The sequence below is a fragment of the Chlorocebus sabaeus genome, chromosome 15 (assembly GCF_047675955.1).
Source record: "Chlorocebus sabaeus isolate Y175 chromosome 15, mChlSab1.0.hap1, whole genome shotgun sequence".
In the NCBI taxonomy this organism is placed as follows: Eukaryota; Metazoa; Chordata; class Mammalia; order Primates; family Cercopithecidae; genus Chlorocebus; species Chlorocebus sabaeus.
This window is the reverse complement of record NC_132918.1, coordinates 73,526,338-73,553,627: the sequence shown is the minus strand read 5'-3', so window position 1 is coordinate 73,553,627 and position 27,290 is coordinate 73,526,338. Positions and strand designations below refer to the sequence as shown.

The 27,290-nt window shown below is 36.7% G+C and overlaps 1 protein-coding gene across 4 annotated transcripts in view; it reads right to left on the bottom strand.

Annotated features, from left to right (window-relative positions):
- CMC1 (C-X9-C motif containing 1) overlaps positions 1 to 27,290 on the bottom strand; it is an 82,381-nt gene that overhangs the window by 38,317 nt on the left and 16,774 nt on the right. For all 4 annotated transcript variants that reach the window (XM_038002955.2, XM_038002952.2, XM_073023654.1 and 1 more), the window contains one exon: positions 22,784 to 22,873. In XM_038002955.2, the coding sequence (XP_037858883.1) occupies positions 22,784 to 22,826 (43 nt within the window). In that variant the 5' untranslated portion in view covers positions 22,827 to 22,873. The remainder of the gene's footprint in view (positions 1 to 22,783; positions 22,874 to 27,290) is intronic.

Genomic DNA, 27,290 nt, shown 5'->3' with positions numbered 1-27,290 from the left:
CATTTTCTTCACTAAATTCATCAATCAATGATTAGCATGACATCCTAAGTATGTAGAAATCTCAATGATCACAAAGCAATCTCTGCTCATTTGGATTAGAATCTATATATGAAAGTTGAAACATCAAAGAATGCACTGATGGAACACACAGTAGGAAGAAGCTGCTAAAGAAGGTGAAGTTTGTGTGCAACAGGGTTAGTAAAGGAAGCAGCCATATAATTGGTAGGATACAAAAGAGGTCAAGGTTTAAGGCTGCCAGAGCATACTTTCTTATTTCATAAGAGTTTGCTAAGAATCCTTGGCCTACTGGAAAAGAACCTGAAACCTGACCTAGATAATTTGGCGTTTAACCGCCAAGATGGAAGTAAGGGAAGTAAAGGTAAAGAAATAGCAAACACACATACACACACAAATCTAACAACAAAAACAGCCAAAAACTTATGGCTTATATAGAAGAGTGCTTTAGATAATAAATTATGTAACTTTAAGATATACAAATGAGCAAAATCTATATGGGTTGTTGCTACGGGCTGCTTTAAGGAGAAATTCTGTTCCTCTGGCTAATCCATTATTTCTCAACTTTGGATGCACATTCAAATCACCTTGAAAGTTTTTGAAAAAAAATACAATTATCTCTCTTTGTGGAGGGAAACGTGCACTATTATTTTGTTTTGTTTTAATTCCTAGATAATTTTCAAGTACAATGAAGGTTTGAGGACCACTGATTTAGCCTATGTGTGAGAGATGAAGATCCAATACACTTCAATTATACAGGCAAAGTAAAGGTTCTACTCTAAGAATATGACAATTTGAATCTCATCATCTAAACAGACTTCACCAGGGAAGATATGAAATAAAAAGATAACACAAAAGAAGTTGCATGAAGCCTTAACCACTGAGGCAGAAGTAAATAGTAGACCTATTTAGGTCTACTCTGAAAATCACCGGGTACTAATGAAATGAAAGAGTTCCTCAATGAGCTCAACAATAAATAAGTCAACCACAGATGATCTTCTGAAGCCAGAATCAAAATAAGAGGGAAAGGAACAATTAAGATTTTTCACACTAATGCATCACAAAGTACACTTAGTCAAATCTTCAATAAGATCAGATATTCTAATTTCCAAAAGTTCAAATTTTGCAGTCTAGGCATAAAATATATCTACGGGAGATATACCAGGAAAAAAATAAAATGCAACATATCCTAAATTTAAATTTGTACACTGTACTGACAGAATCTAGGATTCAATGAACATCTAGCTACTTTTAAAGAGGGTTTCATATTTCCAAATATAGCTTTGACTTTTCTCTTAGGATGGTCTAGTTTAGTCTGTGTAGGTGAGTGACAAGAAATAAGCAGACAATGTAATTGCAGTAATCTGTATTGAGATGGAATACAACTGCTCCTACTGAGTCAATAAAGCCAGGGTATTCCCTGCCTAGAAAAGTCAGTCAGAATTGAAATGGAATCACCACATAAAATGCTCAAGGACCCAATAGGCTTAAAAAGACAACTATAAAAGCTAGACAATATACTACTGCAGAGAATTGGTTTCTTTCTTTTTGTTTTTCTTTTTTTTTTTTTTTTTTTGGTTGTTGTTGCTGAGATGGAGTCTCACTCTATTGCCCAGGTTGGAATGCAATGGCGCGATCTCGGCTCACCACAACCTCTGCTTCCTGCATTCAGGCGATTCTTCTGTCTCAGCCTCCTGAGGAGCTGGGATTACAGGCATGCACCACGACACCTGGCTTTTTTTTTTTTTTTCTTTTTTAGTAGAGATGGGATTTCACCATGTTGGCCAGGCTGGTCTCGAACTCCTGATCTCAAGTGATCTGCCTACCCCGGCCTCCCAAAGTGCTGGGATTACAGGCATGAGCCACCATGCCTGGCCAAAAACTGGTTTCTAATCATGTGCTTGATATTTACCCATGGTTTGACCTAAAGCTAGTCAATTACCCAATATTTTACATAAAGCACTTTGAAAAATATCATAAAGATTCTGCCCATCACTTTAATTCTATGCAAGACTTGGTTCTTTGGCAATGTCACTGACTAGGAAGGTATGAGTACAGGGTTGAACTATAGGAATACTTTGCAATAAATACATGGCCAAGTTCAGAAAGTCAAAAAGAAGCTGAGCTGTGTGTGATGACCTGGAAATCTTACAGAAAGATATGACCTAGTAAGTCTAGTCAAGTCAAATTGGATTTTCTTAAGCTCTGCTGGTAGATATAGCTGAAATAAGGCAAGATATCTAATAACATGAACTTAGAGTTAAATTTGTTCTGGTTTGAATTTGGTTGTCATTAAAACCAAAGTTTTAAGGTTATGATGAAGAATCAAAGGGATGAAAAAGTTAAGTGTAAACAGATCATTCATGCATGCATTTTAAAGGTAATGACACAGGTAATATATCAGAATACAGAGTAAAATTACTGGTGTTGATTAGAGGGGAAAAAGCAGCCTGACAATGTGAACTTTCAGATTATGTAAGCACAAGTCAATAGCCATTAAATTAAAAGATTAAACTGTGTTTAGCTATTTAGCCATTCTTAGAGCAAAGAATGTATTTCTTTAGCTTTGAGGACTTCAAATAAAACAAAATGTTACATTTAAAAATCTGACAAATCTGGTGAATCAATTTCTCCAGAGAAGCTAAGGACTAATGCTTTAGGACACCTGTAAGAACAACAATTAAAAAAAGACTGTTCAGTTATCTCTGTAGTACTACATTGCAGTTAATGCTCATTCTCTTACAACAGCCTCACTCTTTAAATAAATGCCAGAGGTTATGCTACAGCGATCTGAGACAGGGACGTCCCTTTAGTTCCAGCAAACACACATGGTTACACTGTTGTCTGTCACTGTTAATGAAAATCAGCTTCTGGTTTTAAAAGAATGCAGAGAGCCAAAATTTAGAAAGTAAACTTCTAATTTGTCTTGTATTTGGTGATAAAATTAATCTTTCAATTTTATTTGTACCAAGTCTTTTCCTGGGAAGGGAAATAGAAAGACAGAAAAGAAAGAGGGAAAAAAGGAATAAAGGTAGGTAGAAAGAATAGATTTCAAATTCTTCTGATTTTCTTTTTAACCAGAAATCAAATCTAAACTTCTGTTTCAGACTTTTAAGACATTCCAAAATCAGCCTTGACTCTCAGTCTTTATCTACATCACTAATCCCCTAATGCACCACTGGTCTCCTAAGGTCAATCTCTTTGCTACTGTATCAACAAACATGCCCATTCTCACCTCTGTGCCTTAAATCCCGGGTCTCTGGTCTGAAATGTTTTTCCAGTTTCCCTATACTTAGCCAAATAATTAGCTGTACTTCAAGGTCCAGTTGATAACCCACATACTTCATTAAGTCTCACCTGCCTAAATCAGAATTCACCGGCTTATTTTTTTCTAAAGTAACATACAAGTATTTTATTATAAATTGGTTTATATAATGTAATTCTATTTTCTGTGCCTGGTTTGTCTCTTATCAACCACACAATAAGGTACTTAAAAGCATGTCTCAGACTTTGACTCCGTCTCCACAGAACTTCTCACAATACTGAACATGGGATAGGCATCCAATAATATTTAAGCAGACATGCTATTAAACTTAATTCTGTAAATTAAACTTAATTCTATGTATTCAGAGCAATATCAGAAAGTTTTAAAAATTACTGAAGCAGTGTCTAGTTATCTACTCAATCTTCATTACCTTTTTCCAATGAAATATATTTAAATCCTAGAAAAAACTTAGAAAAGGAATCAAGTTTTAAAATTGCCAATATTACCAACACTTAGAAATAATACCTGCTAACATTTCCTCACTGCACTCTTCCTTTATAGAATTAATTTTAATTTGAATATTGATTTGATAACTATCTCCCCTACCATACTTAAAAAGAATGCAGACTGAATCTGTTTCAGTCACATTTATGTAGACAGCTTATGTGCAGGGCTGGATACATGGTAAGTATTCATAAATTTATGGAATTAGTTAATTTAGGCAAGCCCTTCCTGTGTTTCTAGAATTTAATCTGATTAAACCAGGAGTCAGGAAATGTTTTCAGTAAAGAGCCAAAGAGTAAACATTGTAGGCTTTGTAGGCCATATGTTCTCTGTTGCAACTACCCAACTCTACTGCTGTAGTGTGAAAGCAGCTATAGGCAATACATAAGTAAATGAGTATGGCTGTGTTCCAATACAACTTCATTTACAGAGATAGGTGGTGGACCAAATTTGGACATCAGGCTGCAGTTTGCCAACTGTTGAATAAAAACAATATATTGTAACTAGTTTCTCATATTGATCAACACACTTACTGTGACTACAAATATACGTATCCTATATCCTATGGCTGTACCATAATTAATATAAGCAATCAGACTCCGCTGACAACTACATTTTTGGCAATATGCCATATTGTATACGATGCTATGTTGAACATCCTTATGCATATTTTATTGTACATCTCTGACCATTTCCTTAAGATAAAATCCCAATGGTAGAATTGCTAAGAGAGTAGCCACATTTATGAATTTTTGTGAATTTTTAAAAATACGAGCTCCTTTCATGCTGTTATTCCTGGCCAGCAGTGTAAATATCTGCTTTTCCAAAATCTTGTCAACACTATACATTACATATGTTTTCTTACCCACAAATACTTCATCATGTATGTGGTAAGAGTTCAGTATTTGTCTACATTTTTCTAATTAGGTAACATTGATCTAAAATGAAATAAACGAGCATTAATATATACCATTCAATGAAACAAAAGTATACCTTTGTGCAATACAAACTACTGAAAACTACAGAATATTAAAATTGCTCCAGAAAGTTCCTTTAATATCCTTTTTCAATCAATACTTGTCCCACTCCCGGGTAGTGCAACTGTTGTTCACATTAGTTTTGTCTATTCTGAAACACTATATAAATGTTGCCTGTTCTAGAACATAATATTAAAGGAGTATACACTTTTTTCTCTTATATTTCACTAAGCATAATAGTTCTGAAATTCATCTCCACTGTTGTACAGAACAGTAGTTTGTTCCATTTTATTGCCCATTGTACAACTACACCACACTAAGTCTTATCCCGTCTTTTTTTGAGAGGAATCTGGGCTATTTTCAATTTTTGGCTACTGATAGATACACTACTCAAGTATTAGTATACAGGCCTTTTTTGTGTACATAAGTTTCATTTCTCCTGGAAAGAGTTGCTAGGTCACTGGGCAGACATGTGTTTTGTGAATGTTGTTAGTGCTCTTAATTGTAGCCATTCTGGCAAGTATGCCATTCCAATTACATGAAGGTTGTCCTTATGTTATTGTCCTACCAGTCTGTAAGGTTTTGCTCATTTTTCAAATCTTGTTTCTTTCCCCCTCTCTGTTTAGGTGTTTCCTTGATCTATCTTTAGGTTATGATTCCTATTCATTTCCATCCTAAAAGTTTTATGTCAGATTTTTTTTTTTTCTTTTCAGTTATAGAAATTTCCATTTGGGTCTTTTTTACTGCTTCAAATTCTGTGTGAAGATTTCCTATTTTTATTTATTGCAAACATATTTTCCCTTATGTTCTTTTTTTTTCTTTTTTTTTTTTGAGACAGAGTCTCGCTGTGTCGCCCAGGCTGGAGTGCAGTGGCCAGATCTCAGCTCACTGCAAGCTCCGCCTCCTGGGTTTTTACGCCATTCTCCTGCCTCAGCCTCCCGAGTAGCCGGGACTACAGGCGCCCGCCACCTCGCCCGGCTAGTTTTTTGTATTTTTTAGTAGAGACGGGGTTTCACCGTGTTAGCCAGGATGGTCTCGAACTCCTGACCTCGTGATCTGCCCGTCTCGGCCTCCCAAAGTGCTGGGATTACAGGCTTGAGCCACCGCGCCCGGCCTTCCCTCATGTTCTTAAGCAATTACAACAGCTGCTTTAAGATTCCTGTCTGCTAATAACAACATACCAGTTATCTTGAAGTTAGCCCATTGATTTCTTTTCGGAATGGTTCATGTCTTCTTGTTTCTGTGTACACTGAATACTTTCGCATTCTACTGCAAATGTTGTGAGTAATATGAGTAAAAAGTTTGGGTTCTGTTTTTTCTGAGTAATTTTTTTCTTTTTCATTTAAGTAGGCAATTTAATTTACTTTGAGTATGCATGCACACACACTTTCCAAGGCCTGCAGCTACACCAAACCCTGTCCTTGGTTCTTCAAACCAACATGACCGAGGGGTTTTGTTTGTAAGAGTTTTAGCCACCCTACCTGGCAGAGACTCACGCGGTGCTATTTCCTTACTTCAATGTTTGACTTCCCTCTATTTTCTGTCTGCTTTTGTTTACTCTCCAGTGCTTTCAGGTATTTATTTTTCCTATTTTGTTCATAAGTTATAGTAGTTTTCTGCAGAAGGAATTGTGCAATGGAGCTATCAGGCCATGCCAGAAACAGAACTCTTTATAAACTTAATAAACTCATTATAAAATTTTAAATCATACTAAATTTAGGTAATATAAAGTAATAGCTAATTGATCTAATGACATTCTTTCTGATTGACCCCATTCACAATGTGCTAGTCAGCCACTATCAACTGATTAAAGTTGACACAGATGAACTGTATTTGCTATCTTTGACATAGTTAAAAGGTACATTATTAAGGAAATACACTAGGCTGGGAATAAAGATAGCTGAATTCTAATAATGGTCCTGCTATATTGACAAGTCAGATGATACCGAATAGATAATTTACTCTTATGACACCATGTCTTTCTATTCCCCACTGTACCTAACACCATGTATTGCACATGGTAGTACTGAAGGAGAGTTTGTTGAATTAACAAATCAGTGTAGTCATGGTTTGTTCTGGAGGGGAAGTTGTCTATGTGAAATCTTAAGGGAAGGCAAAGGAATACAAATGTCAGTTTTTAATCTATCACTATCCAAGTTGAACATGTTTACTGATAGTACACTAACAGAAAAGAGAACCTGCATAATGTGCACAAAAACATTAGAGCCACCACAATTGTACAAACATTCTACTCCCTTGTTTCCCTTTAAAAGAGAGATTTTTACTACTGTCTGATAAAATGGTTTCAAAATGAAATAATAAGACACTTCAAAGCAAACATATCCAAAATTAAATTCTGAGTCCATCTACCACCAATAATAAAATAAAATAATAAAATTTCTCCACACACAGTCTTCCTCATCTCTGCTAACTATAACTCCTCCTTTTTTACTTGTTCAGGACAAATAAAGAGTCATCGCTTTCTCTGTTGCCTCTACTTTCCAAATATATCCCAAATGTGCTCATTCTCACCACTTCCACTTTTACCAACCTTCCAGTCCACCATCATCTGTCAGCTGGAGTATCTCAGTCACATCAATCACACAATTACTGGTGTCTCTAATTCTCCCCTTGTCCCTATTCCACTTATTATTAACATAGCAGTGAGAGCTGATTGTAAATCTCTTTTCTTTGAGATGTCTCTTTTCAATGTCAAAGCAATCTTCATCTTTCCATTTTTCTCCTTAATAGCTACAAGTCCTCAGTACCTAGAAGACCCTGAAGGATTCTGCCTCTAAATCATTTTGCTGAACTCCTTCCTATTCACTCTACCCCTCATTCATTCCAACTTAACCACAGTGACCTTTTTGGTGTCCCTTAGTCATGCCAGCTTCACTTACACCTCAGGGTCTTTGCACATGGTATTCCTTCTGCCAAGATCATTCTTCTCAGAGATATCTTCATTATCTCACTCCTTCACCTCCTTCAAGAATTTGGTCCACATGTCACTTTCTCATTAAGACCTATATTGATCACCTATTAAAAACTGCAGTCTCATTTTCAACACCAGAACTCTCCACTGACCTTATCGAAATTTATTGCTCTCCAAGGCACTTATATTTACTTATAATGTTTATTATTTATCCTCCCCTATGCCACTAAAGTTTATAACTTTCAAGATTTTTGTCTATTTTATTAACTGTTCATAAAATACTAAGTGACAGGGAATAATATTTTAAATGACTACATTCCACATAACACTAAGGTTCAAGTGCTCAAAGGAATCAGAAAATTCTTTATTTGCTTTGTAAAGTTATATTTTTAGCGATGTAATATTTGGGTAACACTAAAATATATGCAAACAGTATTACCAAATGCAAATACAATGGAGACAACCAGTGTATTAAAACATGACACCAGATAAACTTGTTTATGGGCCTCAGAATAAAATCTCTATCATCTTTATTTAATTAATATTCTGAAAATTTGAATAAATCATAAGAAACCGTTATTCTTTAAAACTGTTGACTTACATGACTTAGAATTTATTCTATACTTTCTATCTCCCAAAAGAGAAAACCACAAAAAGAAAATGGAAGGAGATACATACTAGGCTGCAACTGTCACCTATAACTTCTGATTTAAAATCTGCTTCATCAAAATCACACATTGTTGTCATGTGCTGGCTCTGTAAATGTAACAAAAGGAAGCCCAATACAATAAAACTGCTTTTATCTCTTATGTACATTACTCTTCAAACAAATTCTGTCCCCAGCCCCTCAAAAAACGGCTGATTATTATTAACTGGTTTTAAATCTGAAAGTCTAATACATTCCAGAGTTTTGTACAAACCAAATTGCCTCCTTTGTTATTTTTCCAACAGATATACAAGATTCCTATAAAAACGTCTATTTCAGTAAAATGTAATTATCTGTGGGTATTTGCAAAATGTTTACCAGCGTCAGGCTCTGATTACCAATGTCAATTGCAACTGCAGGATCATCAGGTAACTTAAGTGAACTGTGATCTTCTACTCAGATCGTATATATAAGCATATCTGCTTGAAGGCCATATTTAATTTTAGATTAATTTCTCATAAAAGGATTTAAGTCTACTATAGCAAAACAAAGTCAATGTCTAGGAAGATTAGAACACCAAAATATTGTTAATGAAGTATTGGTTAAAAAGCTATGACTTTTATAATAACAGATTCATTTTAACAACATTTTAAAATTTCAAGACACGTAATTCTTTGCATTTGTGTTCAAATGTAGATTTTACACAATTATACCTTCAAAGATGAGTTATATAAACTGGTTGTTTAAAAAACTATATTCATCCATCTTGACAAAATTCTCACTAATTTTGTCATTTAAATTTTTAGCATTTAAATATTTCATAGGGGCCAAAACGGCTGACTAGAAACATCTGCGACAGCTGCGGTCGAAGGCTCCTACCAAGAACAGAAAGGGCGAGTGAATCCTGCACCGGCAATTGAGGTATCTAGGTTTACTCAATGGGACTGGCTAAGTGGTTGGCACAACCCACAAAGAACAAGGAGAGCAGAGTGAAACAATGGGCCACCCAGGAGCCGCACTGGGCAAGGGAAGCTCCCATCCCCAGCCAAGGGAGACGGTGAGTGATTATGCTATCCTGCCTGGAAAACTACACTTTTTCCCTGGATGTCTGCAACCCGTGGATCAGGAGATCCCCTCGTGAGCCCACACTACCAAGGCTTGGGTCCCAAGCACAGAGCTGTGCAGATTCTCCGGGGCCGCTCAGTTGGAGACTGCCTAAGACTACTGAGTTCCCAGGGAGAGGGGTGGCTGCCATTACTGCAGATGATGGCTGCTGCCCAAGACTACCGAGCTCCCAGAAGGAGGGGCGACAGCCATCACTGCAGCTCCGGTCTGCCATTTTCCCCTGCCGGTGCCAGGGAGACTGGGTGGTTTGGACCAAGGAGGAATCTCCCACAGCAGAGCACAGTGGCTGTGGCAGAAAGCGGCCAGACTGCCTCTTTAGTTCAAACCCGGATGCATCTCTTCTCACTGGGCAGGGTCTCCCAGAGGGAATTTCAGCAGTTCCAGTGAGGGGTTTATGGACAGACCTCTGATCTCCCTGGGATGGAGACCCTGGGGACAGCGGTGGCTACGATCTCCTCAGATCAGCAGACTTAGTCTTTCCCCTGCTGGCCCTGAGAAATTGGGGCAGTCCAGACGAGTAGGATTCCCCCTAGAGCAGCACACGCCCTGAGCCAAGGGGCAGCCAGAGTGCTTTGTTAAATGGGTCCCTGATTCTGTGTGTCCTGACTGGGTGGGACCCGAATAGGGGGTTGCCAGACACCTTACACAGAAGCGTTCCCACCGGCATCAGGTCACTGCCCGTCTGAGACCAAGATCCCAGAGGAAGAAGCAGGCAGCCATCTTTGCTGTTGTGCAACCTCCACTGGTGACACCTTCAGATGCATGAGGGAACCAGGTAACTAGGGTCTGAAGCGGACTCCCAGCAAACCACAACAGCCCTACAGAAGAGGGCTGTAAAAAAAAAAAAAAAAAAAAAAAAAAAAACTTGCAGTAACAATGACGACAGCATAACAGCATCAACAAATAAGTCCTCCCAAAAACCCCATCCAAAGGACATCAAAGATTGAAGTTAGATAAACTCATGAAAATGAGAAAGAATCAACTAAAAAACACTGAAAACTCAAAAACCCAGAGTGCCTCTTCTCCTCCAAATTATCGCAACACCTCTCCAGCAAGGGCACAGAACTGGGCTGAGGCTGAGATGGATGAACTGACAGAAACAGGCTTCAGAAGATGGGCAATAACAAACTTCACTGGGCTAAAGGAGCATGTTCTAACTCAATGCAAAGAAGCTAAGGACCATGATAAAATATTGCAGGACCTGTTAACCAGAATAACCAGTTTAGAAAGGAACACAAATGACCTGATGGAGCTGAAAAACACAACCTGAGAATTTGCAATAAGTATAAATAGCTGAAAGAATTTCAGAGCTTGAAGACTATCTTTCTGAAGTAAGACAGGCAGACAAGTTCAGAGAAAACAGAATGAAAAGGAACAAACAAAACCTCCAAGAACTATGGGATTATGTAAAAAGACCGAACTTATGACTGATTGAGGTACCTCAAAGAGACAGGGAGTATGGAAACAAGCTGGAAAACACACTTCAGGATATCATCCAGGAGAACTTCCCCAACACAGCAAGACAGACATTCAAATTAGGGAAATTCTGAAAACCACAGTAAGATACTCCACAAGAAGATCAACCCCAAGATGCATAATCATCAGATTCTCCAAGGTTGAAATGAAGGAAAACTATTATGAGCAGCCAGAGAGAAAGGCCAGATCACTTAAAAAGGGAAGCCCATGAGACTAACAGTGGACCTCTCAGCAAAAACCTTACAAACCAGAAGAGACTGGGGGCTAATATTCGATATTCTTAAAGAAAAGAATTTCCAACACAGAATTTCATATCTGGCCAAACTAAGCTTCCTAGGCAAAGGAGAAACAAGATTCTTTTCAGACAAGCAAATGCTGGGGGAATTCATCACCACCAGACCTGTCTTGCAAGATCTCCTGAAGGAAGCACTAAATATGGAAAGGAAAATCTGCTACTAGCCACTACAAACAAACAAACAAAAAAAAAAAAAAAAAAAAAAAAACACTTTAGTACAAAGACCAATGACACTATGAAGCAACCACATCAACAAGTCAGCAAAATAACCAGCTAGCATTATGATGGCAGGACCAAATTCACATATAAAAATATTAACTGTAAATGTAAATGGGCTAAATGCTCCCAATTAAAAGACACAGAATGGCAAGCTGGATAGAGTCAAGACTCATTAGTGTGCTGTATTCAAGAGACCCACTTCATATGTCAAGTCACATATAGGCTCAAAATAAAGGAATGGAGGGCAATTTACCAAACAAATGGAAAGCAGAAAAATGCAGGAGTTGCAATCCTACTTTCTGTCAAAAAACTTTAAACCAAAAAGATCAAAGAAGACAAAGAAGGGCATTACATAATGGTACAGGGATCCATTCAACAAAAAGAGCTAATTACCCTAAATATATATACACCCAATATAGGAGGACCCAGATTCATAAAGCAAGTTCTTAGAAACCTACAAAGAGAGTTAGACTTCAACACAATAATAGAGAGAGACTTTAACACCCCACTCTAAATATTAGACAGATCATTGAGACAGAAAATTAACAAAGATATATATTCAGGACTTTAACCCAGCTCTGGATCAAATGAACCTGACAGTGATCTACAGAACTCTCTACCCCCGATCAACAGAATATACATTCTTCTCAGCACCATATGCGCTTACTCTAAAATCGGTCACATAATTGGGAAGTAAAACACTCATCAGCAAATGCAAAATAACTAAAATCGTAACAGTCTCTCAGACCAAATTAGAACTCAAGATTAAGAAACTCACTAAAAACCACACAACTAAATGGAAATTGAACAACTTGCTCCTGAATGGCTCCTGGGTAAACAATGAAATCAAGGCAGAAATAAATAAGTTCTTTGAAACCAATGAGAAGAAAAAAACCACACACCAGAATCTCTGGGATGCAGCTAAAGCAGCGTTCAGAGAGAAATCGATAGCACTAAATGCTCACAACAAAAAACAATAACAAGTTCTGAAACTGAGGCAGTGATAAATAGCATACCAACCAAAAAAAGCCCAGGATCAGGCGGTTTTACAGTTGAATTCTACCAGAGATACAAAGAGGAGCTGGTACCATTTCTTCTGAAACTATTCCAAACAACTGAAGAGGTGGGACTCCTCTCTAACTCATTTTATGAGGCCAGCATCATCCTGATACCAAAATCTGTCAGATACAACAAAAAAGAAGGCTGGGCGTGGTGGCTCACACCTGTAATCCCAGCACTTTGGGAGGCCAAGGTGGGTGGATCACGAGGTCAGGAGTTTGAGACCAGCCTGGCAACATAGTGAAACTCCATCTCTACTAACAACACAAAAAAATTAGCCAGGAGTGGTGGTGGGGCACCTGTAATCCCAGCTACCTGGGAGGCTGAGGCAAGGATAATCGATTGAACCTGGGAGATGGAGCTTGCAGCAAGAGGAGATCATGCCACTGCACTCCAACCTGGGTGACATTGCAAGACTCCATTTCAAAAAAAAAAAAAAAAAAGAAGGAAAACTTCAAAAACTTCAGGACAATATACCTGATGAAGATCAATGTGAAAATCCTCATTAAAATACTGGCAAACCAAATCCAGCAGCACATCAAGATGCTTATCCACCATGATGAAGTCACCTTCATCTCCGGGATGCAAGGCTGGTTCAACACACGCAAATCAATAAACCAATTCTTTACATAAACAGAACTAAAGACCAAAACTACATGATTATCTCAATAGATGCAAAAAAAGACCTTCAATAAAATTCAACATCCCTTCATGTTAAAAACTGTCAATAAACTAGGTATTGATGGAACATACCTCAAAGCAATAAAAGCCATTCACGACAAACCCACAGCCAATATCATACTGAATGAGCAAAAGCTGGAAGCATTCCCCTTGAAAACAAACACAAGACAAAGATGCCCTCTCTCACCACTCCTTTTCAACACAGTATTGGAAGTTGTGGCCAGGGCAATCAGGCAAGAAAAAGAAATAAAGGTTATTCAAATAGGAAGACAGGAAGTCAAACTGTCTCTGTTTACAGATGACATGATCCTATATCTAGAAAACCCCACTGTCTCAGCCCAAAGCTCCTTAAGCTGATAAGCAATTTCAGCAAAGTCTCAGGATACAAAAATCAATATGTAAAAATCACAAGCATTCCTACACACCAACAATAGACAAGCAGAGAGCCAAATCATGAATGAACTCCCATTCACAATTGCTACAAAGAGAATAAAATACTTAAGAATACAGCTTACAAGGAAAGTGAAGGACCTTTTCAAGGAGAACTACAAGCCACTGCTCAAGGAAATCAGAGAGGACACAAATGGAAAAACCTTCCATCTCATGGATAGGAAGAATCAATATCGTGAAAATGGCCATACTGCCCAAAGTAATTTATAGATTCAATGCTATTCCCATTAAACTACCACTGTCAAGCATCCACTAGAATTCAGAATTAGAAAATCTTCATAGAATTAGAACAAACTATTTTAACATTCATGTGGAACCAAAAAAGAGCCCGTATAGCCAAGATAATCCTAACCAAAAAGAACAAAGGTGGAGGCATCATGCTACCTGACTTCAAACTATACTACAAGGTTACAGTAACCAAAACGTATGGTTCTGGTACAAAAACAGACACATAGACCAATGAAACATAATAGAGAACTCAGAAACAAGACTGCACATCTACAACTATCTGATCTTCGACAAACCTGACAAAAACAAGCAATGGGGAAAGGATTCCCTACTTAATAAATGGTGCTGGGAGAACTGGCTAGCCACATGCAGAAAACTGAAACTGGACCCCTTCCTTACACCTTATACAAAAATTAACTCAACTGGGAGGCTGAGGCGGGTGGATCACTTGAGGTCAGAAGTTCTAGACCAGCCTGGTCAATATGGTGAAACACCGTCCCTACTAAAATATAAAAATTAGCTGGGTGTGGTGGCGCATACCTGTAGTCCCAGCTACTTAGAAGGCTGAGGCTGGAGAATCACTGGAACCCAGGAGGCAGAGGCTGCAGTGAGCCGAGATCATGCCACTGCACTACAGCCTAAGCAACAGAGTGAGACTCCATCTCAAAATAAAAAAAAAAAAAAAGAAAAGAAAAAAAATTAACTCGGCTGGGCATGGTGGCTCACACCTGTAATCCCAGCACTTTGGGAGGCCAAGGTGGGCAAATCACAAGGTCGCGAGTTCAAGACCAGCCTGCCCAACGTGGTGAAAACCCATCTCTACTAAAAATACAAAAAAATTAGCCAGGTATAGTGGACATGCCTGTAATCCTAGCTACTCAGGAGGCTGAGGCAGGAGAATCACTTGAACCTGGGAGGCAGAAGTTGCAGTGAGCCGAGATCGTGCCATTGCACTCCAGCTTGGGCAACAAGAGTGAAACTCCGTCTCAAAGAAATGAACTCAAGATGGATTAAAGACGTAAATGTAAAACCTAAAACTATGTATTAGAAGAAAATCTAGGCTGGGCACGGTGGCTCACCTGTAATTACACCTGTAATCCCAATACCTTGGGAAGCCGAGGCAGGAAGGTCACAAGGTCAGGAGATCGAGACCATCCTGGCTAACATGGTGAAACCACGTCTCTACTAAAAATACAAAAAATTAGCCGGGCGTGGTGGTGGGCACCTGTAGTCCCAACTACTCAGGAGGCTGAGACAGGAGAATGGCATGAACGCGAGAGGCAGAGGTTGCAGTCAGCTGAGATCATGCCACTGCACTCCTGCCTGGGTGAAAGAACAAGATTCCGTCTCAAAAAAAAGAAGAAAAAGAAAATCTAGGCAATACCATTCAGGACATAGGCACGGGCAAAGATTTCATGACAAAAATGCTAAAACCAATTGCAACAAAAGCAAAAATTGACAAATGAGATCTTGTTAAACTAAAGAGTTTCTACATAGCAAAAGAAACTATCATCAGCGTGAACAGACAACCTAAAGAATGGGAGAAAATTTTGGCAATCTATCCATCTAACAAAGGTCTAATATCCAGAAGCTACAAGGAACTTAAACAAATTTACAAGAAAAAAACAAACAACTCAATTAAAAAGTGGGCAAAGGGCATGAACAGACACTTTTCAAGACATTTATGCTGCCAATGAACATGAAAAAAAGCTCAACGTCACTGGTCATTGAAGAAATGCAAATCAAAATCGCAATGAGATACCATCTCTTGCCAGTCAGAATGGCAATTATTAAAAAGTTAAGAAACAACAGATACGGTGAGGCTGTGGAGAAACAGAAACACTTTTACACTGTTGGTGGGAATGTAAATTAGTTCAACCACTGTGGAAGACAGTGTGGTGATTCCTCAAAGACCTAAAACCAGAAACACCATCTGACCCAGCAATCCCATTACTGGGTATATACCTAAAGGAATATAAATCATTCTATTATAAAGATATATGCACACGTGCGTTCATTGCAGCACTATTCACAATAGCAAAGACATGGAATCAGCCCAAATGCCCATCCGTGATAGACCAGATAAAGAAAATGTGGCACATATACACTACGGAATACAATGCAGCCATAAAAAGGAACGAGGGACATGGATGCAGGGACATGGATGAAGTTGGAAGCCATTATCCTTGGCAAACTAACGTAGGAACAGAAAACCAATCACCACATGATCTCAATTATAAGTGGGAGCTGAACAATGAGAACACATGGACACAGGGAGGGGAACAACACTCGCTGGGGTCTGCTGGGGGCAGGGAGGGAGGGAAAGCATCAGGATACATAGCTAATGCATGCTGGGCTTAATACTTAGGTGATGGATTGGCCAGGTGCGGTGGCTCACACCTGCAGTCGCAGGACTTGGGAGGCCAAAGCGGGCAGATCACCTGAGGTCAGGAGTTTGAGATAAGACTGGCCGACATGGCGAAACCCCATCTCTACTAAGATACAAAAATTAGCCAGCGTCATGGTGTGCTCCAGTAGTCCTAGTTACTTGGGAGGCTGAGGCAGGGGAATCACTTGAACCCAGGAGGCAGTGGTTGCAGTGAGCTGAGATTGCGCCACTGCACTCCAGCTTGGGCAACAGAGAGAGACTCGGTTTCAAAGGAAAAAAAAAAAAAAGAAACCTAGGTGATGGGTTGATAGGTGCAGCAAACCACCATGGCATAAGTTTACCTATGTAACAAACCTATACATCTTGCACATGTATCCCAGAACTTAGAAGTAAAATTTCATTTACTTCTAAAACCAAATATACTGCGTCTTCCTCTGTGAGAAGAAAACTAGCCATTTTATTCAAGGGTATTTATATCCAACTACATACAGTTTTACTGCAAAACTGTCCTGTTTTCAGAAACAAGATAATCATAATAAGCTACTGAGTCTCATAATGAGCATATGAGCTAACACACACAACTGAGAACCACTGGATCAATAAGTAATAACCATTATACAGTAGTCCCGTTATGCATGGGGGATACGTTCCAAGCCCCCTAGTGGATGCCTGACACTGCAGACGCTACCAAATCCTACATATACTATGTTTATTTCCTCTACATACATACCCTTGATAAAATCTGATTTATAAATCAGGCACAGTAAGAGATTAGCAACAACTAATAAAATAGAATGTTTATAACAATAAAAGTTAAGTGAATGTGGTCTCTCTCAAAATACCTTATTGTACTATAAATATCCTATTATACGAACCCTTCTTCTGATGATGATATGAAATGATAAAATTAGAACCTCAGTTGAGCACAGGTAATTGAAACCACGGAAAGTGAAACCACAGATAAGAAGGGCTGCTATATACTTTGTTCGGTTATTTTTAAAATAACTCAGCTGTATTTATGATTGATATAAGCCTATTACTCATGATTCCATTGGCATAACATCAGGCATGATAGGCATACATAAATAGTTACTGCTAAGTAACTTTCATTATGTCCATGTGCAGAAAAGAGTTAACATAGCAGGCATGACACTGCCATCCTTAAAAAGCTTGCTCGCAAGATTGGCCCTCAGGTGGCATCGGAGAACTCGGATCTCGGGAGTGTCCCCACCATTTCCTAATTAATAAGAGTGGCTCACTGTGCCCAAACTGTTTGTGCAAACAGTATGGTTTATGCTGAACACCTGCTTTCCTTCTGGGAATCTGAAATTTGGGTACATGTTAGGCAGAGGGTTCCCAAATGACCAACTCTCAATAAAAATTCTGGGGACTGAGTCTCTAATGAGTCTCCCTGGTAGACAACATTTCACATGTGTTGTCACAATCCAGTGCTGGAGAAATTACACACACCCTGAGTGACTCTACCAAGAGAAGACTCATGGAGCTTGTGCCATGGTTTCTTCTGAACTTTCCCATATGCCTTTTCCCTTCATTGATTTTGCTTTGTATCTTTTTGCTGTAATAAATTTTAGCTATGAATAGGATTATATGCTGAGTCCTGTCAGTCTTCCCAGTGAATCAACCAATCCAATGGTGGTCTTGGGAACCCATAACATAGTCCAGTGTAAGTCCAAAGTGCAGAAACTGTGCCTTATATCTACTTGTATTTCTTAGACTGTATAATATACTCATATATAACAGCAGTTCATCATATGCAGTGATTATTTTCCATTTAATATATCCAAACTAGTCTCAAGATGTGTTGCATATCCACTTCAGCATTAGTTAATACCGGTGAACTGGTTAACAATAAAAATACATGTAATAAGAGTGGTACACCTCAAACAACAAATAAAAAGGCAGGTTTTTGGCAGCTTCAAGCAACACAGTTGGACAGAAGATTGATTACTTTGACCATGTATATAGTCTCCAGCTCTGCAACCTATTTCAATGCTGTTTTGATCATTATCTGCCTGTAAACTTCCTAAAGAACATTCTAAGCATGCTTAACTTGATTCTTTTTTGTTTATTCACTTATCTTTGGAATTTCACAAAATAGAACATACTTCAGTTCGGTGTGATTGACAGAACAGGGTATTTTATCAAGCTTCTTTGTTATTTACCTACAGCTCTGTGATGTTTCAAACAAACAAATAACCCATGCTTCCTTGTACTTTATATAATTCTTTCAGAGCTATATCTCACTTATTGGACAACAGATCATAAAGACTGCAACATAAGTACAAAACGAACACTAAAATAAGGGAAAAGAAGGCCCAAGGGATGAAAGGAGTCTGTAAAAGAATACAGCTAGGTTAAAGAAAGTTCCAACCCATCCCTGATGACGAAATACTTTTTTGTCTTTACCTGTGACAGCAAAAGGAAAAAAGAGAAAAGGCTCTTATTACTTCTAAAGCAAACGTCATTATCCAATATAGAGACTTTATAGCAAATGTGGATTATGCACTTCAAAAAGGCAAAGAAATATAATGAGGAATTTTTATAAAACACTATATAATTCAGTGACTCTTCCTCTTACAGAGAAAAATGTATAATACTAGTATGCATACTTTACCTATATACGGCAAACAATATTTTTTAAACATTACTAACATAGAAAACATAAATCATTAAATTAGTGAAGTCAAACAGCTAGAAAAAGACACAAAGTTGAAATCCAGAGTTGGTCAAACCATCTCCCTAAGACACAAGGTGCTAACTCCTAGATCCAAGAAAAAGTAATGATTTCATCATTGCAGTTGGTGGGATATTACTGTTTTGGCTTTTGGAAGGTGAGGAAAGTGGGAGGAAGTAAGAAAGCGATTTGGCCGTTCTAGAGTTTTCCTTCACTTCCATTCCCAATGTACTCAGTGTTCACTGTGTTAATGTCTACCAGTATACTTCAGTCATTTATTTTAGTGGCTTTATTCACTGCCAATAATATCACTAGCAAGGAAAGAATACTATAAAATTAAATTTTATATTTAAATCAATAACTTTTCTTTTGATACCAACAGAGTTTATAATCTTGTCAAAGTTTCCCCAATAGCAAGATCAGGATTCTCCTTTCTAATCTCTAAGTCAAGCCACCTTTTCAAATCAAATCAAAGTTCAAAAAGGAAAGGTGCTAAGCACTATTCTTCCCTTCAAAAAGAAACATAGGCTGGGCACAGTAGTCCATGCCTGCAATCCCAGCACTTTGGGAGGCCAAGGCAGGAGACTTGTTTGAGCCCAGGATTGGAGACCAGCCTGTACAACATAGTGCGACTCCATTTCAAAGAAAAAGGGGGAAAAAAAGAAACCATATATTTTCGTGTTTCTTACTTTACATTATTAAAAATATATTTTATAAAGACCAAGATTCAAGAGTCGACACCATTTGAATAATATGAAAACTAATTGTCACCCAAAAGCTAAAATTTTTTTGTATTACTTTACAGTTTTCATTATATTGAAATGGCATATTACTGGAACTTATACAAATTCATTGTAGAATTAGAATCATGTAATTCCAGATTAAAATTAAATTTTAGAATTACAAGGGTATATAATGATGAAACATTCTAAATGTTATCTACTGCTTGACAAATTTTAACTGTATTTAAACATTAGGTGAAATATGCAACTCAGACTAATTCAGTGTACAGTAAGTAAAAACCAATGGTGTACAGATAAAGAGAGTATAATGTAAGCTGGTTAAAAAATTATAATGAAGAGACAACTAGTAAGAATATAGCAACCTGGCTGAAATTGATATTCATTAGGGTACTCCCCACATCAATAGGTAACATTTGGACTCTGTGGTCTTTATCAGTGTCCCAGCTGGTAATGGTTGAAAGTTAATGCCTTACCCAATTCTGTTCAATTTTCTATCCTAATTAGCCCTCCAGATCTATAGCTGTGAGCACCAAGTGTCTGTGCTCAAAAGAAACTAATTAATGCTAGCAAATTAGATCAAGTCCAAAGATCCAACAGCCAAACTCTTAGTTAAATGCTCCTTGTTAATAGGAAGTGTAGCTGTCAATAACTGCTGTTGGTGACTATAATGAGGCATCTTTCTTTCATTGAAAGTGATTTCATTTCTCTTTGTCCATGGAAAAGCTGTTCCATTCCCTTCACAAACCTAAGTTGCTGACAGTCTGACCCAATTCTTATGATCAGCTGGGTTGAAATGACGTTTTAAAAAAAAAATCTAAGGGAAAAGCTTTCCTACATAATCATGTTTTAGGCATTTAGCAGAAAGTCAGACCACTTATTAAAATTCCTGTATCTTTTATCTAAGAAGCATACAATTGGCATACATAATGCTTTTATATAAAATCCTATAATTATTTAATAAAGCAAAAGCTATAAACAGTAAATAAACTACAATGGAAATGTCCCGATTCTAAATTATGTCTTACTGTTCAGTTTAAATGAAGTTTTCTTTTGATGCTTAAATAATTCTAATATACATCATTTCCTAATTTATATGGTTAGAAAATAGACTTCTTATTCTCTTATCAATTTTAGATTCTAAAACATTGTTCTGAATCACATGGCCTAAAAAATCAACATATAATTATCTATAAGAAATTCAAATTATGTTATTACATTCTAATATAGATGAATACATTTAAATAATCCAAATGAATCACAGATTTTAAGATGCTTTCAGTCTTCAGAAAACTCAAGTATGTTGAAAAAGCAAAAACTTAACTACATCAACATCCTAAACAACTTTTGATGAAGTGAAAATTAAACACTTATTTTCTGTACCATTATAAAACACTAGTTTTGTAACACAAATAAATATTTTAAAGTTATACTCTACTCTTTCATTTCAAAAACCAAAAACAAAGTTTCATTGTCTAAGAGACAATGAAAGACAGTTCTGAAACCCAAAGTCATACAATCATTCTGCATTTTCCTTGGAATTATGTCAGTAAAATTTAAATCTGTAATTGAGTTAGCTAGCTTTCTTTCATTCCAGGTATAAAGATAATATGCTACATGACAGCATAAATACAACTTATATGTATAACTTCAGACTGATGGATCAGTAATAAGTAAATTTCCCTAGCAATAAAAAGCCCTACAACTTTAGTATAGAGTTTTTAAGTTTTATCTCCCCTCACCTGAATCAGGATATACATTTTTTAAGTTCTATGAGGAATGTGCACATTGTACCCCTTGTGACCATAAACATGACACCTGCCAACGCCATACATGCACTACTTGCAGGTGTCAATAGGTTGACTTCTCAAGACACCTGGGTGTAGGTGTTAAAGAAAGGTACTCTGATTAAACTATTAAACTAATTCACAGGAAAGCAAGAGTAAAACCACAGGATGGTTATTTATATGAGTTTTAAAATGGATAGGTCATAATAAGTTACTGAAGAAACAAAAATGACCATCACACATTGTTGAGTCCAAAGAACTACTCTTATTTTATTACCTCCATTCATCAATTGCAAAGGTCCTCTCTAAGGGCAGAGGACAGAGAAGGGAACAAAAGCATTCCTAGTCTCCAAATGTTATTGACCCAGTCCTGAAATTAGAGCTGACACAGCCCTGCTCCCCTGTAGAGAAGCTTGCAGTGGAAGTGCAGCCCATCATCCTCGCTAAAAATTATTGTGTTCCCTCAACAAAGATGACCACACAGAAACTGAAGAAGTAAAGCCAGGAAAATAGCCTATGTCCATAAAATTTTGTTACTTCTTTTTGATGGCCCTTCCAAGAGGTAGAATTTTTTTAAAGCTATTTCTACAGTAATATTGCCATGTGCTTTTCTAATAACTCATCATTTACAAATGTATTATGGCCTCACTTTTCACCTTTCACTGCTTTGTTTACATGTTTCACTAGAATATTACACACTGATGTCTCTAGATCTACAGGAGTATTTCATGTTAAAACATTTTCCAAAGAAAACATACATGTGCAGCTGTCTAGTGTATGTATTTACATAAATATCCTCCACTTAGAAACGTAAAACAAAACAAAAACCCCAGACTCACTGTAAGTCCTATCGGGATTCTATTAACAATTCAGTAATAGACAATGACACCAAAGAAAATCACCTTAGAATATATATATATATATTATGTATATACATGTGAATATGGTGACAGATGGAAAACAGGTATAGGCTAGATCTGATGTTTCTTCCTCCCCTATAAAATCATCAGAATAACTTGTTTCTCCAAATTACTCATACCAAGTTTTTCTATGGATATAACTGTACCTCTGAGGGTAAAAAAAAGATGCTTTTTACTAGTAATTTAGGGAAATATTTTTAAACTGTAAATGAATTGAACATCACTGGAAGTTCTGAAAGCTGAAATACTGGTATTTCAGCAAAAGGGTGAGAAGCAATTCATACATATTAATTCATTGACTACTTGATTCTGGGGCTAAGGATTAAATTCAGATATTATTAAAAATAAATTTGATCTTTATATGAATATTTGAATCTTACCTTGAACTTGTTCAGAACACCTCTCTTTGGCCTTTTCTCTCATTATTTTAGGGATCAAAACATCTTTTTCGACATGTCTGAGATGCTGGTCTGAAAAAAAAAAGATCTTTCTTTAATAAAGTCTCAAGCAAATCACCAGATTAAAGGAAAAATAAGACTCTGGTTTACTTAAAAGCCTATGCAAATATACTAAAAACTTACAACCTTATGAAATTGTGATTATTTTAGTCATTGAAATTCATCATATTTGCAATGTTTTTTTATATACAACAACAAAAATGTGAGGAATACAAGCAACATGTTTCTTAAAATTTCTGGAAACTATACTACGACATTTTTACTTTATAACGTATTCCATGCAGTCTTGTCAAAGTTGGCATCTAAATCATCACTCCCTTATTAATATAATCCACAAAAGAGGATTTTCACTGATACTGAGATCTAAGAATAGATGAAGAGATACAAGATTAAGAGACACACAAGTAGTTTTTCTACCTAGCAGTAAGAGTAGCCTAAAAAAGAACTAGCAGAAGAAAAGGTGGAACTGCAAGTCCATATGAAAACAAAGCATATGTGATTTCTGTGCATTTTAAACACAGCTTCTACAATTGAACTAAAATGGCAAATTGAACACCTGCTCTAGAGTCCCACCTGCTCCTTAAATGCTAAGAGAGTCCTGAAAAATAAACAAGGGATAAGTGTCTTCAGTGAACCAAAAACGATGAGGAATCTCTGAAAGATAAAAAGGCAGATTAGATCAGATTAAATGAGGTAATCATATTGCTATAGAGTGTCCAGGAAAAAAATGCATGCCAAAAGTGGGCACTGCTCCATGCTCTGAAGCAGCAAATATGGAAAGCAAGAAAACTTCCCTGGGGGAAACTAAACAGTTATTAATTAAAGTGACTCAACAGGAGCCAAATGGTCACCTCCTCTGCTGCCTTCAGGTCATGGGTGAAAAAGGTATATATAGCTATTTATCCTCAAAAGACCAGACAGTTTCCCATTAAAAGAACACAGGAAAGAAGACTTTAGATTATTGTGAAGTATAATAAATATACTGAGGCAAATACAAAGACCTGAGTCCTCAGACAGCAATGGACCATATCTGAAACCCCAGAATCCTAAAAGCTTCAAAAGGGAATAAACACTGCCTACATAAAAGAATGAGAATCAGATTTACATCATGGCTCACTAGCAACACATGATGCAACAAGACAATGGAGAAATAACTTCCAAGTTCTGAGAGAGAATTATGAAGAATTCTAGAGTCTTTAAACTACCAATTATGAGTTAGGTTAAGAACATTCAGATATATAGGAACTAAAATGCTTACCACCTTCAAACCCTAGAGAAAAAGTAATCTCTTTGTTACAGTTGATCCTTGAACAACATGGGTTTGAACTGTGGGGGTCCACTAAACACTCTGATAATGTCCAATCAAATGCAGACTGAAAATACAATATTTTAGAGATGGAAACCTATATGGTATACCAACTTTTCAGGCCGACTTTTCATACACATGGGTTCTGAGGGGCCCATGGTAGGACTTGAGAATGCACAGGTTTTCGTAAATACGGGGCTCCCGAAACCAATCCCCTACGTATACTGGGGAATGACTACTATGTGCAACAACAACCACTAATCAAATTTAGTGATGTGGGACAATAAACAATAAACTATTGGTCAGAGGGCCTGATCTGGGAAGACTCAAAGTTCTGGTGGTTCTGGTGTTGGTTTCAACAGCTACAAAAGCTGGGGCTGGAGGATTTACTTCCAAAATTACTTCTTTTTTCATATATGTATCTGACACCTGGCCTGGAATGGCCAAAAGAAGTGCTCAGTTAGGACTGTAAACCAGAACATCTACCAATGGCCTCTCTACCTGGAGCCATGCAACAGCATTCGTTCCTGCTGCACTATACTGATTCCAAGTCATTAAGGATAGCCCACACTCAAGCGGAAGGAAATCAGATTCCATTCTTGGTCACAAAACCACGTTACAGAAAAGCATGAACGATGGGAGATAATTTTGTAACCTTCTTTGTAAACTAAAATGTCTCACAAGATGTAACAGAGAATATGCTCTGACAGAAAAAAAACTGAACACATGATATACAAATGTAAAATATATAAATCATATTACAAAAACATATATTTAAATGTTAAAACTGTGAAGTACTTGAACAACATTATCGACTAACTTGACCTAACTAACATTTATAGAATACCTAATAACAGCAGAACATCTACTAAAATAAACCATATTGTGGCTATAAAACAAACCTCAATAAATCTGAAAGAATTCAAGCACTACAAACTATGTTCCCTGACACCAATGTAATTAAATTAGCAACCAATAACAGATCTCTGGATAATCTTCAAATATTTGTAAGCTAAATAATACACTTTTAAATAACCCATGGATCTCAGAAAATGTCAAAAAGGAAGTAAGATAGTATTTTCGTATGAATAAAATAAAAATATATCAAATTGTATGTGATCCAGCTAAAACCGTACTTGGCAGGAAATTTGTAGCACTAAAAACCTATCTAGTAAATGAAAAAAGGTCTTATATCAACTTAAGTTTCTATGTTGAGAAACCAGCAAAAGGGTAAAATAAACACAAAGCAAGCAAAAGAGGAAATGATAAATATCAAAATATAAATCAATGAAATAAAGAATACCACCCAAATAAAAGAAAAAGAAAACAATGAAATTAAAGCTGGTTCTTTGAGAGGATCAGATTAACAAAATTTATAAACCACTAGCCAGAGTAAGGTTACAAATTTCAAACATCAGAAATGATAAATATTTTTAAATAATAAGGGAATATTATGAACAAATTTAGGCCAATGAACCTGACAACTAGAATGAAATGAACACATTCCTTTAAAAAAAACCACAAAACAACCAAAACTCACTCAAGAAGGCACAGATACCTTGATACCAAAAGCAAGAACGGCATTTACAAAACACATACACATACCCACAAAATCCACAGACCACTATGCCTCATGAACACAGATGCAAAAATCCTCAACAAAATATTAACAAATCAAACCCAGCAATACATAAAAAGAAAGATACATAACAACAAAGTTGGATTTATTCCAGGGAGGTAAGGGTGGTTCACCATTAGAAATTCAATCCATGTAATCCATCAGATATATTAACAGATTAAAAAAGGAAAACCATATAATCATATCGATTGATGCCAAAAAACTGGACAAAATTCTACACGCATTCATAAAAAACAAAATCAGTATACTTGGAACAGAAGGGAACTTCTTTAATGAAGGGCATCTACAAAAGATCCTCTAGCTTACATCATACTTAATAGTAAAACTCTGAACGCTTTCCCTATAAAAAAAGAAACATGGTATAAAATTACACAGAATTATATACACACACATATGAGTACATGTAAAAACTGATGAAAGCTGAAAAGGTCTATAATCTAGTTAACAGTACTGTATCAACTTCAGTTTCCTGGTTTTGATATTATACTACAGATATATAAGTGTCACCACTGGGGAACGCTATGAGATGGACACTTAGTCTATATAGTATTTTTCACAATTTTATGTGAGTCTATAATTATTTCAAAATAAAAAGTTAAAGAAAAAAACGTCTACAAACAATCACAGGAGAAAATCCTCATGATCTAGATGTCATAAAACTCTAGAATAACAAAAAAGGTGCATGTAAAAAACTGGTGAAATTCGACTAAGATTAGTACCTGAAGCAACGATATTATACCATTGCCAATTCCCGGTTTCCTTGTTCATATTTCATTACAGAAGCCTGTCCCAACCTTTTTTCATTTTTGCCCTAAAAGACATTTTTTTCCTAATGTACCCCTATGAAATGTTAATATCACAGATAAAGCATATATGTTTACGTACTGCAGGTGTAACAGTGTTGAGAGTATTTTTGTCTCCACCAATGTCAATTGTTATCCTTTGAAGGCAGTATCACACCCACTGAGAATATACATACCATGATTATGTAAGATAGCATCATTAGGGAAAGGGAAGAAGGTAGACACATGGAAACCGCATGATTTTGCAGTTTCCTATTATTATTATATTATTACAAAATAAAGTTGCAATAAAAAAGTGAAAAAATGTATAAGGAAGCACAAAGGACACAGAATAGCCAAAACAACACTAAAACAGAAGAACAAATTTAGATGCTATGCAGCAACTACCTGATTACAAGTCATACTACAAAGCCACAGAAGTCAAGACAATGTAGTGTTGGCATAATTCGGGTAACCAAAAAGAATAATGTAACAAAAGAGAACAAAAGAATCCAGAAATACTTCCATGTATATACAACAAATTTATTGACAAATGAACCAAGGCTAGTTTATGAAGAAATAAAAGTATTTTTGACAAATGGTGGCAGAACCATATTAACATGAAAAAAAAAAGTTAAACCCTTTGACCACCTACTTCACAGTAACCACAAAAATTAATTGGCCATGGATCATAAGTCTAAT